This window comes from Peromyscus maniculatus, chromosome 5 (assembly GCF_049852395.1).
Source record: "Peromyscus maniculatus bairdii isolate BWxNUB_F1_BW_parent chromosome 5, HU_Pman_BW_mat_3.1, whole genome shotgun sequence".
Classification (NCBI taxonomy): domain Eukaryota; kingdom Metazoa; phylum Chordata; class Mammalia; order Rodentia; family Cricetidae; genus Peromyscus; species Peromyscus maniculatus.
Window position 1 is genome coordinate 44,405,082 of NC_134856.1, and position 16,553 is coordinate 44,421,634.

General features: G+C 42.0%; 1 protein-coding gene across 4 annotated transcripts in view; it reads right to left on the minus strand.

Annotated features, from left to right (window-relative positions):
- Positions 1–1,552: 1,552 nt before the first annotated feature.
- Positions 1,553–16,553, minus strand: part of Rfwd3 (ring finger and WD repeat domain 3) — a 34,257-nt gene continuing 19,256 nt past the window's right edge. For all 4 annotated transcript variants that reach the window (XM_015992920.3, XM_076572166.1, XM_042277723.2 and 1 more), the window contains exons 8-13: positions 16,178–16,406; positions 12,658–12,808; positions 9,348–9,524; positions 8,103–8,317; positions 5,018–5,229; positions 1,553–3,541 (exon numbers count right to left, since the gene is read on the minus strand). In XM_015992920.3, the coding sequence (XP_015848406.1) occupies positions 3,398–3,541; positions 5,018–5,229; positions 8,103–8,317; positions 9,348–9,524; positions 12,658–12,808; positions 16,178–16,406 (1,128 nt within the window). In that variant the 3' untranslated portion in view covers positions 1,553–3,397. The remainder of the gene's footprint in view (positions 3,542–5,017; positions 5,230–8,102; positions 8,318–9,347; positions 9,525–12,657; positions 12,809–16,177; positions 16,407–16,553) is intronic.

A 16,553-nucleotide genomic window follows, 5' to 3' on the forward strand; every position in this document is an offset into this window, starting at 1 on the left:
TGGAGACAGAAACCTGGAATCAAAAATGAGCTTTAACATTTTAAACAATTTTAAAAAGATTTGCACTTGTGTTTTGCCTGAATGTTATGTATGTGCACTGATGCTTACCTGGTGCTCTGGGAGGTCAGAAGGCATTGGATTCCCTGGAACTATAGTTAAGATAGTTGTTCGGTCATAGGAACTGAACCCAGATCCTCTCAAAAGCAGCAAGTGCTCTTAACTACTGGGCCTTCTCTCCAGCCCTCCCCGGGTTTTTAATTTCAACTTGGCTAACTGTAGTATAAGTAGGGTGGAAGAACCAGGACATGTAAAACTGAAACACCATGTGCATGCCATTTCCTGGCGGTGGGATGGGGGAAGCAGGGGACACAGGATATTTGTCTCCATGCTGGCCTTGAACCTGAGATTCTCCTGCCCAGCCTCTAGAATGCTGGCATGCCTGGTTTTAATTTCATTAGGGTTTTAAAGCTATTTCTTCCTTGTAATGAATAATTCACATTCTTTACCCATTAGGATGTACTTTGTACTCCTTTAATCCCAGCACTTGGGGCCAGTCTGGTCTACAAGGATAGCTACATTTTAAGTTCGACCAGCCACGGATAGAAACACAATAACTTTAAAAAAATATAAACAAATAAAAATGCTGTTAGGATTCTTAGCAATTTGGAATTTATTTCTACCCCAGAACTCCCTCTTTCCTTGAAACAGTTGGCTTTATAATAACAGTATGGTTATACTTTTAGATTCTGTCCTCTTGGAATCCAGTATACTCACTCTTGTTTTTTGTTAACTGGAAGACATTTCCAGCTTTTCCAGTTAACTGCCGAGCCTGTTTGTACCAACAGAACCCTGATTTGAAACAGAAGACAATCTGAAGCAAGTGGCTAGAACTGTGCTGAGCAGGTGGAACTCAAGGGCCTACACCTGCTCACTAATACCCCTGTCAAAGGATTGGCAAATAATTTTAAGAAATAACATAAATAATTCCCATTTCTTCCACCTTACGGGCTCCTCAATTTAGAGCAATAACAGGAAGCCAGCAAGCAAGAAAGTCTGAGGAGTATATCCTCAGTATGTAACTCAGTCTGGCCTGAAACTCGCGATCCTCCAGCCTCAGATTCCAGTGCTGGGCTTACAAGTATGTGTTCCCATACCTAGGTTATTTACGAGGCAAATGCAGCTTCCAATTAGCAACAGCAAAAAAGAACTGGCAGCTGGAGCCTCACCAGTTTATGTAAAATATTTACATTGGGCACAGTGGGGCACACCTGCAAGTACATCCCGGTGCTTGGCAGCTTAGGTAGAAGCAAGGCCAGGCTTTCCTATGTGGGAGTTACGGTCCAGCCTGTGCTACTGGCTCGGGAGCAGTAAATTAGACAAGTAAAGAAACAGTGAATTAAATGTTACTTCAGCTCTAGGGATCATCCTGAGTAATTCATGTCCAGTACTGGATGAGATGGAGAACATACTAGAGTAAGATTATGCCCCCCTCCCCAACTCCCAAGAGGCAGGTATACTCCTGCCTCTACTAGACACAGGCAGAAGACACGGGTTGGTGTTACACATGGCAAATTCTTTATTTTGCTAACATTACAACCAACACTGAGACACGGCAATATTCAGAAATCCCAATGTATTATGACAAGATTTAAAAACAAACATCCTGCTGGTGCTAAGAAGATTAGAGGCTGGGTCTAGAGATGAAGTTTCTTGCAAGTAATGGTGGGGGCAGGGTAAGGTTTTCTTTAGATAATCAGTCCATCATGTGAATCTGCTTCCAGAACATAGATCTGGGTTTCTGATACAGCTCAGTGACAGAGCAAAAAACAAGTGAGAGACCCTGGCACCTTCCTACCCGAATCCACTTTTATTGTAGAAATGCAAAAAGTGGCACGGCTTGATATTGATTTTAGCTTCTGTGGTAGTAAATCTCCCCAGTCAGCCTTAGTTAAACATTCTTCAAGGCAAGTCAAATCTTAACCCTTCCCCAGACAAGCCTGACACCCCCAGCTTTCTCTGTGGCCAGCTGCTGAAGTTACTCGAGTTCTATTTAATTTAAATCCTATCCTGCCCCTGAAGCTCCAGGCTTACTTAAGCAGTTACTTTTAAAAGGGAGGGAGGGAGGGGGGCTTTTCCCCAAGCTGTGGAAGCTGACATTTTTAAAGCTTTAAAATTAAAAACACAAACAACACCCCCCCCCCAAAAAAAAAACCCCAAGAATCTTAAAATAGAAGGTTTCATTAAATACATACAGCCACAATTTGGAACCCTGGGAAAAGTAACCTTAACAATTCCTTGCTGTTAATAAGGATCCCCCAAACAGCTCAGGACTTTGATAGGTAGGACAGAACTTTTATTATTAAAAAGGATAGTGCCTCACCAACAAAAACTCGAGACAGCCATGTTGTTTACACCTTGAGACAAGGTGTCCTAGGGGCAGTGGTTTAGTGGAGTAGCCGAAGGCAAAGCAGACAAAGGGACCTGAGCATAATCATTCTAAATGCTGGGCAGTTCAGGACCAGCAGAAGGAAGTTTCTAAGTGTCATCCTTTCTGTCATCCATAGGTCTAACCACTCACTCCTGTCTTCCTGAGAATAACCACTTTACTAACAACACTTTCAGAAACATTGGGAGGCAAATCAAAGGAACTCAGAATCAAACATTTCACATGGGAAGGAAGCCTTTACCTGGGCTGGGAACTGTATGTCTTTAAGCACTGGCCTGGTGGGGAATAAAAACCCCTGAGGAGTCTAAGTAGAAAAATCTAAATTTTTTCACAATTGTTCAAACAACTGGTCCTTTCCTTTACCTGTCACAGTGATCACAATGAACTTAATGCACACAAGATTTAGCTGCTGGCTCTACACATTGCTAGCTGGTCAGCTACCTCCATCATTGGACTTGTCAACATTCTAGTAGGCATATGTACCTGGAATGTAACTGTTGTTGCCACAACACACACCACAGGTGAAGTGCCAGACACTGGGGGCAGACAGTGCAGGGGTGTAGGTGAGATCAAGTCATTAAAAGGTTATGAGCACTCAAACTTGAAAATAAGTCAAATTCTACCCAAGACAATTCAGGCTGGTTGGGTATCACAGCCCCAAAATGCTGTGCACACTCACATCCTAAATAACAGTTAGTTGAGAGGACGGTAAGATCCTGCAGAATTTAAATAAAGAATTTTCAGGCAAGATTCACAAAGGTACTTTTTTGGTGCAAATAGCATACACAATCTTAGTGTCTCCATGACCTAGAATCACATTAATCCAAATGAAGCCATGATCCAAAAGTTCTAGTTACAACATACAAACAGGTATCTTGTTCAGGGCTACTAGGTGCTAAAAACCTACTTAACATTAACCAGCAGCGTGTCTGGAAGGTCTCGAGACCACGCTCACTCCCATTTATAAAAATTGACAGCCTTCTCAGTTAAGGTGGCCAAGTAGTTGTTCTGATTTGCTTCAAACGGGCAGATGTCCAAGACAGGTTGATCCGTCTTCAGGTCCTGCAGCAATGAGCCACTGCCACCATTCCACAACTTAAAAACAGCAAGCAGAAACAGTCAGCAGCTAGTCAGCCCCGGCGGGGACAACAGTCTCTAATGTTAGCTTAGCACTGTACAAAACTAGCACCCCCTACGCGTGACAAGCAAGTCAAGGACTCTTTTCTTTCACCTATGTGCCAGAACTCTTCTAGATACTGTCTCTTCTGACAGAAGAGTCAATAAGACCACTATCTCTATCCTCACCAAAGTTATATTTAAAAATATATATTAATTTAATTATGTGTGTCTATATGGGGTACCTGTAGAAGAATGTGGATCTCCTGGAGTTGAAATTACAGCTGGCTGTGAACCTCCTAATTTAGGTGTTGGGAACCAAACTCGGATCCTCTGGAAGAGGACTCTAACAGACTCCTAACTGCTGAACAATCTCTCCAGCCATGGAACATACATTCTAGCAAGTGTTTTCTTTCCTAGAACATTTATTACAAGAAACTTGTAAAGTATCTAAAATAAGGCCAGTGAGGTAGCTCAGTGAGAAAAACCACTTGCCATGCAAGTCTGTTGAGTTAGATGCCCAGAACCCAGGTAAAGGTGGAAGGAGAACCACGTCTACACACTTGTTCTCCGACCTCTACCTGTGCACTGGAGTACACCCCCCAACATCATATGCTACAGTTTTTAACACTTGAGGTATGTCAGGCATGCCTTTAACTCCAGCATTTAGAAGGCAGACACAAGCAGTTCTGAGTTTGAGGCCAGCAAGATCTATAGTGAGTATACAATGAGACCCTGGCTCAAAAATAAAATATATTAAAGTAACAATAAACCACCACCAGACTCACTCTTCTCTCTTCTCCCGCCCTCGACAGGGTCTCACTGTGCACCGGCTGGCTTTGAATGTCTGCCTTACCTCCCAAGGTCTTGGACTACAGGTATGTCCTGCCTTGCCTGGCTTTTTACATGAGCACTAGGGAATTCAGGTCTTCATGTTTTCATGGCAAGTACTTTACATTTTACCAAATGAGCCAACTTCCCAGGAAGTTGTACATTTTGATGTTTTAACAATCCTGCTCTCTTCCCTTTACTTGTACCAGTACTTCATATTGTTTAACACCTATGGTGCAATCATTACATACCAGTGATAGTTTTGGGTGCACACATGTATATATTTATAGGTGTGCCCCTGCTTGGCTTGTGCGTTTAGAAACCACGGGCATCTTCTGGTATTGCTCTCTGCCTTATTACCTTTAGACTGGTGTGGTGGTGGTTGGGACTGACTCGTTCATATATGCTAGGCAAGTGCCTTCTTACCACTAGGCTAGGCCTGGGCCCTCAAACCCCAAATGATTTTTTTTTTCCTTTTTTTTTTTTTCTTTTTTAATTTTTTTAGTAAATTTATTTTACAACATCATTCAGTTCCACATAATAGCCACAGATTCCCCTGTTCTCCCACTCTTCCCCCCTCCCCACCCCAAATGATTTTTAAATACAAAATAAAAATAGGCTCACCAGGACAGACTTTGATGCTTCATCCCCAGTACACACTAGGAGATTGCCATCATTCTCTGGGCTTTGGAAGATGGCATTTTTGGTCAAAAGTTTGCAAGTGGGTCCCCCAAGGAACGTTTGCACAGGAAGGCAGGAACAAACTGGTTCTCCAGCATCATCTAGTTTGTAAGACATCTCCAATAGCACATTTCGTATGGTGTTGTGGCTTTTATCTATGAGATAGAGAAGTTGGTGTTACCTCATGGAGATGATACAAAAGAAATTAAGTACCTGAACCTCAAATACTTACAACCTAGCTGGGGAAAAAAGCTAAATACATTAAACCCACAAGACTGACAAAGCAAATACAACACAGCACCAATGAAATTCAGAAGCCTGGACTAGGATAAAGGAAGTTGCTAGGAGGTATCTTTCTGTACACTGAAAATATGGTGTTCCTATTGGTTAATAAAGCTGCACTGGCCTATGGCAAGGCAGCTTAGAGGCAGGCGGAAAAATCCAAGGAGAGAGACAGGAAAGAGAAAGGCAGAGTCTGGCCACCACGAAGTAAGATGTGAAAATACCTATAAGCCACGGCCACATGGCAACTTATAGATCAATAGAAATGGGTTAAGTTAGAAGAGCTAGTTAGAGAGAAGCCTGACATAGGCCATACAACTGACAATTAATATTACGCCTCTGAATGGTTATTATGTAAGTGGCTGCAGGACTGCGGGTGAGAGATTTATCCCGGCCGTGTGGCTGGGAGGGACTGGAGAAACCTTTTGACTACAGGAAGTTATCTGCAATAGGTTTTTCCTACTTGAGAAACAACTCTAGAAATGCACTGGTTTTGTATAATCATTGTATCTTCTGAGATTTCCTGGGGAATTTATTTTTCAAGTATTCTAAGTACTCCATTAGCTATAATAAGTAGAGTTACCTCGGGTACTTCTGAAAGACAAACGCTGGGGGGAAAATGGGACTCCCCCCTCCAGCTTTCTTTATTATCTATTTTTATTTTATTTGCATTGGTGTTTTGCCTGCGTGTATGTCCATATGAGGGTGATGAGTCCCCTACAACTGGAGTTACAGACAGTTGTGAGCTGCCATGTGGGTCCTGGGAATTGAACTCAGGTCCTCCAGAAGAGCAGTCAGTGTTCTTAACTGCTAGATGACCTCTCTAGCCCCAACCCTCAAGCTTTCTATGTAAGTCTGAGCATGATTTGTAAGAACCAAAAGGCCAGAAGTAACTGTAACAGTTTCCCAAATAAAACAAATGTGCAGTGATGAGATCTACCCACAAGTGGGCACTTTGGCGGTCAACGTGACAAACCTGACAATCCACCTTGGAACCCAGTTTTAGGCCTGACTTAAAATAAAATAAGTGTACACAGAGGCTTCTCCATTAGCCAGGAATGGTGAGTCAATAATTCCAACACTTCAGAGACTGAGGCTGAAGGACTGATACAAGTCTGAGGTTGGTAGTACTATAGAGAACCAGGAGTACACACAGTAAGACTGTCTCAAAAAATCATAAAATGAAAAAATAAAAATATGTGAGTGGTTGGTTGTTTGCTATATATTCCACTTGTTCTTCATCTAAGTCAAAATTCAACACATTCTAAAACTGTTGATCACAAATAAGACACAATGGTTGATGTCAGTCATAGAAATAAGTTCCCCTATTCATGTTTTCTTTAAACTAGCCAATTCCCTCCTCCCCCTGAAAGTTTAAAGGACAGTGTCCAAAAGCCTTAATAAAGACAGTCTTACAAGCTCTCCTTTTCCCCCCCTCTAGACCCACTGATGGAACTTATATACCCCAGATGGCTCCTTCTTGTTCCCAAGGGCCCTACAAAGTATGCTCTTTTCCTTGAAGCTTTAAGTAATAAACTTCCTTTTGTTATCTTATGAGTTTTGATGTGCTGCCTGTGTCTCACCTATCTTCTTAAAAAAAAAAAAAAAATTAGCCTGGCGATGGTGGCGCACGCCTTTAATCCCAGCACTTGGGAGGCAGAGCCAGGCGGATCTCTGTGAGTTCGAGGCCAGCCTGGTCTACAGAGTGAGCTGCAGGACAGGCACCAAAACTACAGAGAAACCCTGTCTCCAAAAACAAAAAACAAAACAAAACAAAAATTATTATGTATACAGTGTTCTGTCTGCATGTATGCCTGTGCACCTGAAGAGGGCACCATATCTCATTATGGATGGTTGTGAGCCAGCATGTGGTTGCTGGGAATTGAACTCAGGACCTCTGGAAGAGCAGCCAGTGCTCTTAACCTTTTAGCCATCTCTCCAACCCCAGTATCTACCTTCTGATCTGGTCGGGGTTCTCAGACAATAGCTGTCTAGGTAGGAATAAATTGGACTCAGACCAGGTAAGAGTCACAACAAAGGTATCAACAAATTTCCTGTGAGAGAGACACCTAGTTACAGGTCAGAATTTCAGATATTAGGTGCCTGTCAGAACAAAGACATACCATAACTAATCATTACTACATATCTAGAATCCCATTAGAGCAGGGCTAGAATTTACAGCTGCTCTCTTGAGATCTCAAGACCAAATTAAAAAGGCAAACCCTTATTAAACTGACCACCAACATGGTTCATCAGGAATAGAGATTTTTTTTTAAAGGTGAGAACAAAACAAGCCTGTAAATTTAATAGCTGTTCAGAGTTCTATCCCTAGATTTGGAGATGGTGAAGTTCATCTGCCTAGACAGTCCCACAAAGCCATGACTGTCAGTCTTAACTTTGCTGGCCTCAAAAATGGAACAACTAAAAACCTGCTCTGGTATTAGGCTGTTTCCACCTGGACCTTTTTCTTAGGTGACATGAGGAGCAGATGGAAGTGACCTGAAGGTGAGTGCAATGAACTCCAGAAGCACAAGGCAGAGAGTTTCCCAATACACGGTAGGGAAGTGGACTGACTCTGGAGGAAACGGGAGCCATCATTTCCACTGTAGTACCAACGGTTTCAACCCACCCCGCCTGTCAGCCTTGGAGAGGCTTACCAAAGCCACTCAAAGGGAAATGTCTTCTTTCCTGTACAAATCTCCCCCAACCACCAAAATAGCAGGTCCCCAAGAACTTCAGAACTCACCAGGCCTGTAAGTCACAAGGCAGTGTCGAGTGCTGCTCTCTGTCTGAAAGTCTACAAAGCCCCCTGGCTCCAAGGACAGCACATGAGGCTTATGAGAAAAATCTGTTTTTAGCTCCCAGAAGGACGCATTCTCCAAGGTTCCAGCCAGCACCCCACCATAAGGAAATGCAGCCACAGCAGCTCTGGGTAAGTATGACAGAGATACCAAAGGACATCTGAAGGCAAAAAAGAAAACCATGACACACATTCCAAATCCAATACTTTGGCTGTTCCAGACCTCATGACCAGGAAACCCGGGCCACATTCCCATCTCAATAGAAGTCAAACAGAAGGGTGAATATCTTCCTGTACTATGTAAAAACAATTAGCTATCTCTATAGGAGAAAGAAAAAGGAAATACACATAACATTCTGAATCTACCTTCAACAGGATACATTAGATACTCCAAAAGAAAGTCCTGTAACAAAAACAGCCTAAAGCAACCACATTTTAACTCAGAAAAAAGATGATTTTTTTTTCTAAATTTCTCACCATAAACTCATAACCATTCTTCTGCCTCAGCGCCCGCCCCCCCCCCCCCCAAGTTCTGGGATTGTAGATATAAGCAACCAGCATTGGTTAGACTTTCTTCTTATTCTTCCTCCTTTTTTTAAAAAAAAAAGAGAGAGAGAGAGAGAAAGGGTTTCTTTGTATATCCTTGGCTGTCCTGGAACTTTCTCTGGAACATGCTAGCCTCCAACTCAAGAGGTCAGCCTGCTTCTGCCTCCTGAGTGCTGGGTGGGATTAAGGGTGCTGTGTGTGTGTGTGTGTGTGTGTGTGTGTGTGTGTGTGTGTGTGTCTGTCCGTCCCGCCTTTGGTTAGATCTTCTAAATTTCCATCTGCAAGTCTATGAATATTATATGCTAAGAATCCTTGCAAGCTATGTTCCTATTAATTTAATTATGCAGAAGTTATCAAACCAAACACTTTATTTTGGTATTTCAAGACAGGGTTTCTCTGTGTAGTCCCGACTGTCCTAAAATTCGCTCTGTAGATCAGGCTGTCCTCGAACTCAGAGATCTGTCTGCTCCCCAAGTGCTGGTATACGCTACCATACCCTGCCTCAAATTCTATTGCTTCTGAAGTGATGAAAGTACTAGATCTTAAACTGGTGGTCAATTGTTGCAACACTCCGAGGAATGAACTAATATAGTAGCAATCTAAAAGAATGCTGTTGTGATCTACATAAAAATTAGTTTTTCCTACCTGGCTTTCTGAGGAACTAACTCCTGTATATAGGCATTTGTGTTCCGTAGGTCATATATCAGAATTGAACCATTGGCCAGTCCAGCATAGATGTAATTGTTTTCATCAAGACACCAGCAACAGCTCCAAACAGGACGTCCAGTATTGTAAGTCTGCACCACAGTATTTGTTTCTAGGCTGGAGTTAAAAAGAGATTTTTACCACTTTACATTCTTACATATAAGAAAATCATGTATACAATGCTGATAATGTTGAGTAATAAAACATTTAACAAAGTATATTTATTGAGAACATATCCGCACCCTAAACTATCTGGATTTCATATTTCCTCTGGGAACTGCATAGTTCTCAATTCCAAAACACTTGTGTTTTCTGGTCTGCAGACTTAATTCTTGAATTATAATGAAGTAAAAGGGTAAGCTGAAGAAATACACAAACGATACATTCCATTCTCTATTGAATTACTTTCTCTATAATTAACTGTCACACAGATAATCAGTAAGCAATACAAGAAAGTAGAAAATATAAGGGAAACCAAAAATTATAATCCAACCACCCAGAAGCAGCCGTTAACACTGTGTAACAGCACCCCCACCCTAAACGCACACACTTTTTGTGGTGGTAGTCAATGAACCTAGGGACAAATGCCTGGTAAGCAAGCAGTCTGTCACTGAGCTACAGCTCCAGTTTGTCCCTGCCCTTACTGTTGTTTTGAGATAGGGTCTCACTATGCAACCCTGGCTGCCCTAGAACTTGCTGAGTAGACCAGACTGGCCTTGGACTGTGATCTTACTTTTGCTTTCCAAGGACTTGGGCCAAAGATGTGTGCCACCCTGTCTGCCCCCTTTTAATTATTTAATTTATATAAATTACTACTGTTTAATATGTATGGGTGTTTTGTCCACATGCAAGTCTGTATACTATATGAGTACCCTTCCTGAGGAGGACAGAAGGAGTTTTAAATCTCCTGGAACTGGAGTTAAGACAGTTGTAAGCTGCCATGTGGGTGCTGGGAACTGAGCCTAGGTCATCTAGAAGGGCAGTCAGTGCTCATCACTACCAAATCATCTTTCTAGCATACCTTCACCCATTTTTAAAAGATTCTATTTGGGAGCTGGAGAGTTGACTCAGCGGTTAAGAACACTGGCTGTTCTTCCAGAGGATCCAGGTTCAATTCTTAGCACCGACATGGCAGCTCACAACTGTCTGTAACTCATTTCAGGGGATCTGGCACCCTCACACAGACATACATGTAGGCAAAATACAAATGTACATGATGAAATAAACCTTTAAAAAATTTTATTTGTGTATGTCTTTGCATAGATGCCATAGGAGGCCAGAAGAGGGTATTAGGCCCCTGGTCTTCGAGCTGCTCAATGCTGACTACTAGGAAATGAACTAGCCATCTCTTTTGTACCCATTCCTATCCTCATCTAACACACACACACACACACACACACACACACACCATATATGTGTGAGAACGTGGATGCATGCATGCCACATTGTACGTACAGAGTTCAGATAATAACTTTTTGGAGTGGTTCTCTCCCCCAGTCATGGGTTCAAGTCATTAAGTTTCTGTAGTAAGTACTTTTATATGAACCGAGCCTTCTCTAGGATTCCTCCTACCTAATATCATGCTTATGAGGCATGTGTTCTACCACCGAGTTACTACACAACCCTATCCCCCAACTTTTTGTTGTTTTTTGAGACAGGTTTTCACTATGTAGCCCTGGCTGTCCCTGGAACTCATTCTGTAGACCAGGCTTGCCTTGAACTCAGAGATCCACCTGCTGCCTCTGCCGGGATAAAAGGCAGGTGCTGCCTCCAACTGCCTCCCTTAAAGAGTCAAGAGGAATAGGAAGCTAGCTAGAAAAGAATGGATCACACTCAAGTCTGGCTTATACTACTAATGATCTAGGGGGCAGAACTGGAATAAGCAGTCCTGAGCTGTTGTGGCAATTCTATGTTACAAGGCATTAATGATCCCTCCACATCATTATCCCAACATCTACAGAACATTGCTCTCATCCACACAGTTTAATATAGATTTTAAAAATATGTAATTTTAGGGGTTGGAGAGATGGTTCAGTAGTCTAGATCACTTACTGTTGTTGTAGAGGATCTAGATTTAGTTCTTAGCACTTACATGGTGACTAGCAACCATCTATAACTCCAGTTCAGTTCCAGAGGACCTGATGGCCTCTGCAGACACTATATTCAGGTGGTGCACAGTCATCCAACAGGGCAAAACACCCACACACATAAATAAAAGTGAATATTTTTTTTTTTAAATGGAATTTTAAAGAATTAGGACAACCCAGCCTTTGGTGAAGACCTGAAACACCAGCTATTCAAAAGGTTGAAGAAGGACAATTCCAAGGTCAAGGCTAGCCTAGGTCAATTACTAAACCTCATAGTAAGAAATAAAAATGGATGGATAGTGCCATGATAAAATGCTTGTCTGGCATATTCCAGACCCAGGTTCAATTTGTAGCACTACAAAAACCAACAGATTCAGGTCACTCACTACACATTAATTTAGTGACCTACTATGTCACTTTTATTTTCTGTCTCATTCATCTTAGGCTGACCTTGGCTCTCAATCTTCCTGTCTCCACCATTCAGGTGATGGGATTAGAGGTATCTGCTATTACACCCAGCTTTATGTTCACTTTTCTGTTGTTCTTCTAACTCTGTAGTTCAAGCTGTCCTTGAATTCTCTATGTAGTCCAGATTGGCCTCAAACATATGGTAACCATTATGCCTCTCAGGATCCCAAGTGCTAGGATTACAGGTTTCAATCACCACACAGGGTTCATGCACATTTATTTATTTATTAATTAAAGATTTCATTTATTTATTTATTTATTTATTTATTTATTTATTTATTTATTTATTTATTTATTTATTTATTATACAGTGTTCTGCCTACATGCATGCTTGCAGGCAAGAAGAGGGAACCACATCTCATTACAGATGGTTGTGAGCCACCATGTGGTTGCTGGGAATTGAACTCAAGACCTCTGGAAGAACAGCCAGTGCTCTTAACCATTGAGCCATCTCTCCAGCCCCTACTTTTATTTATTTTGAGACAGTCTCTCCATATAGCCCTGGCTGTCCTGGAACTCACTATGTCTAAAACTCAAGAGATCTGTCTGACTCTGTCTCTTGGGTGCTAGGATCAAAGGCATGTGCCTGTTGCATATATACTTTTAAAAGGAGACAATGCCTCAGATCAATAAGAGAATTAAGAATAATTTGATGCACAATGGCCCAGGCCCAATCTTACCCTTGATTCACTTACCTGGTCAATTTAATAGTATTGTCAAAGGAAGCAGAGAGCAGAAGGCCCTTGGATCGACTGCTGAAAGCTAATCCACGTATCTGTTTGGCATGCATAGGAATATACTGACTGCTCTTCATGTTGGCAGTACTCAACATCTTAACACCAAAGCCTACCAAAGAAGAGAGTTCAAAAAAGGCACATAGAAGTAAATTATGGCAAAATCGAACTGTTTTTTAAAAGTAGTTAGCACCTTTGCTTATCTTTCTTGGAATCCAAGTCCTTAGAAAACAGCTAGTCAACTGGGCGTTGGTGGCGTATGCCTTTAATCCCAGCACTCGGGAGGCAGAGCCAGGCGGATCTCTGTGAGTTCGAGGCCAGCCTGGTCTACAGAGAGAAATCCAGGACAGGCACCAAAACTACACAGAGAAACCCTGTCTCAGAAAAATAAAAAAAGAAAGAAAAGAAAAAAGCTAGTCAAATAATGAAAATGAATATTCCCCAGGTTTATAACACCTCCCCACCCCCCCACCCCCGCTTTGAGACAGAGTTTCTCTGTATTGCCCTGGCTGTCCTGGAACTTGCTCTGTCTTGAACTCAGAGATCTGCCTGTCTTTGCCTTGAATGCTGGGATCAAAGGGCCACCATGCCCAGCACTCCAGGGTTATACTTTTTAAAAAAGCAAAATCCATTTCAAATATCCATCAATAAATAGATGGATAAACAAATCTACAATGTACACATACAATGAAATACTACCCAGCAATACTCTATTAATAATTTACATAAAAATATGGGTCTTAAAAACAAACCAAAAGCCGGGCGTTGGTGGCGCACGCCTTTAATCCCAGCACTCGGGAGGCAGAGCCAGGCGGATCTCTGTGAGTTCGAGGCCAGCCTGGGCTACCAAGTGAGCTCCAGGAAAGGCGCAAAGCTACACAGAGAAACCCTGTCTCGAAAAACCAAAAAAAAAAAAAAAAAACAAACCAAAAAAAGCTGGGTGGTGGTTGCATTCCAGGATAGCCAAGGCTACACAGAGAAACCCTGTCTTGAAAAACCAAAAAACAAACAAACAAAAAAGGCATATGGCTGTATGATGCCATTCATATACAGTTCAAGAACATGCAACACAGTAACAAAAGGCAGATCAGTGGCTGCCTATGAGTGAGAAGAGATTAAGGATAGGTAAAAGATTACAAAACTCGTCAAAGCTACTTTAAATATGTACAATTTTATTTTACAAGTTATATTTCAGTAAAGCTGTTGGGACAGTTGGGCATGGTAGGATATACTACAGTCCTAGCATTTGGGAGGGAGATAAAAGAGCAATATTGGGAAGCTGGAGAGAGAACTCAGCAATTGGGTTCAATTCCCAGCACCTACATGGCAGCTCACACCTGTTTGTAACTCCAGTTCCAGGGCTTCTGACAACCTCATACAGACATACATACAGCCAAAACAACAATGAACGTTAAGATAAAAATAAACTCTGTGTGTGTGTGTGTGTGTGTGTGTGTGTGTGTGTGTATTTTAAAGCAGCCTGGCAGTGATGGTGCACCCACTTTTAATCCCAGCACTTGGGAGGCAGAGGCAGGCAGATCTCTGTGAGTTCGAGGCCAGCCTGGTCTACATAGCTCCGGGACACCAGGGCTACACAAAGAAATCCTTGTCTCTAGAAAAACAACAACAGACATTTGAGGTCAGCCTGGTCTACATAGCAAGACTCAGTCTCAAATAGCCAAAATAAATTAAGTTGTCTAGACAAATATTAAGCATAATTTATCTACAAGAGCGGTAATTCAATATGTACGAGGGATATGAGCAATGAAGAACAGAGACAAGGGGTTGGAGAAACTAGGATGGCAATTATTTTTTTAAAGATTTGTTTTATTTTATGAGTATGGGTGCCTTATCTATATGTATGCATGTGCACCACATGCGTGTCTGGTACCCACAGAGGTCAGAAGAGGGCATTGGATCCCTTGGAACTGGAGTTATGGATGTTGGTTGTGAGCCATCATGTGGGTGCTAGGATCTGAACCAAGCAGCCAGTGCTCGTAGCCACTGAGCTAACTCTCCAGCCCTGGCAAGCTTTATTTTTAATATTTATATTTTGCTTTGCTTGCACATATGATGTGTACCGTGTGCATGCCTGGTGCCCTTGGAGGCCAGAAAAAGGGTGCCAGGTCTCCTGGAACTAGAGTTACAGTTTATGATGGTTTTGAGTTGCCTTATGTGTGGCTGGGAATTGAATCAGGGTCCTCTGGAAGAACAGTTAATGAACTTGACTGCTCTTAACCTTCTCTCCAGTTCCAGCTTTATTATTTATGTGTGTTTGTCTCTGTGTGGGTATATGCACATGAATGTGGGTGCCCATGGAAGCCAGAAGAGCCAATAGATTCCTTGGAGCTGGAACTGGAATTATAGGTGATTGTTATGGGACACCTAACGTGAGTGCTAGGCTTTGAACTCTGGAATTCCAAAAGAGTACCTACCACTTTCCTGTCCGAAAGAACAGCAAGTGTTCTTAACCACTGAGTTATCTCTTCAGCCCCCCATTAATATATATTAATAAAATGACTATTATATTCCTGAAATTCCAAAATATTAAATTTTGTTTAAATTTGAATTAGTCTCTGGAATAGTTTTGCAAAACTCTTAAATGAATCTGTACAGTAAATGAGATACACAGGGAATATTCTCCTTGGACTACATCAATGACCCACACTTCCATGTACCTCCTTTCTCACATTCACATGATTATCAGTTATTTCTACATTCTTTTTTTTTAAATATTTATTTATTATGTATACAGTGTTCTGCCTGCATGTCTGCCTGGCGCCAGAAGAGGGTACCAGATCTCATTACCGATAGTTTTGAGCCACCATGTGGTTGCTGGGAATTGAACTCAGGACCTCTGGAAGAGCAGCCAGTGCTCTTAACCACTGAGCCATCTCTCTAGCCCTATTTCTACATTCTTGATGAATGAATTTGCAAAATAAAAGCAACAGACATGAAAGAATTTTTTTAAAGGCAACAGCCTGTGCAGTGATAAAAGTACTATTTGTAGCTGAAAGAGACATTTTGTTTGTTTGAAACAGGGTCTCACTATGTAGACCACAGTGTCCTCAAACTTCTGCCTCAACCTCCTGAATTCTGAGACTACAGGTATGTGTGTGTGCCAGTAGATCTAGCTATGAAAGATATGTTTTTTGTTTGTTCTGAGACAGGGTCTCTTTATGTAGTCCTGGCTTTCCTGGAACTTGCTGTGTAGAAGAGGCTAGCCTGGCCTGGAACTCCTAAGGATCTGTCTGCACTTGCCTGTCAGGTACTGGGATTAAAGGCATGTGCCACTATGAAAGGCATCTTTGTAGCACCCCAAGTACTTGCATTCAATTTACAGGGAACTGACAGAAAAAAAGTGAAGAGACAGCCTGTTTTCAGTGTTTAATCACTACTGAGCCCAAGATTCTTCAAAAACAGAAGAGAAGCAAGTAGTATCTAACAATGAACACAAAAGATGAGGTTCTGAATTGTTTACCTGGAATGAAGGAGGACTGAGGAGAAGGCTGTGATACCACGAGGCAGCTCAAACCATCCGAGTAGGCCATGATTCGGCAGTTTCCTGTCTGAGACACTGTGAAAGTCTTCTGAAAGTGGTATTTACGCTGGCTCTGGCTGGAGGGTAGGCAGTTCCCGCAACGTGCTTGGGAGCCCCGGTGCTGCTGCAGAACTTGGTTCTGATGCCGCATAATAAGGGTTTCTAACGACTACAAGGAAACAGACTGTAAATGAAAGCTTTTATTTCCCCCTCAAGAGTGGTTTAATGTTTTACTTATATGCATTGATGTTTGCCTGCATGTATGTCTGTATGAGGGTGTCAGGTATCCTGGAACTGGAGTTATAGACAGTTGTGA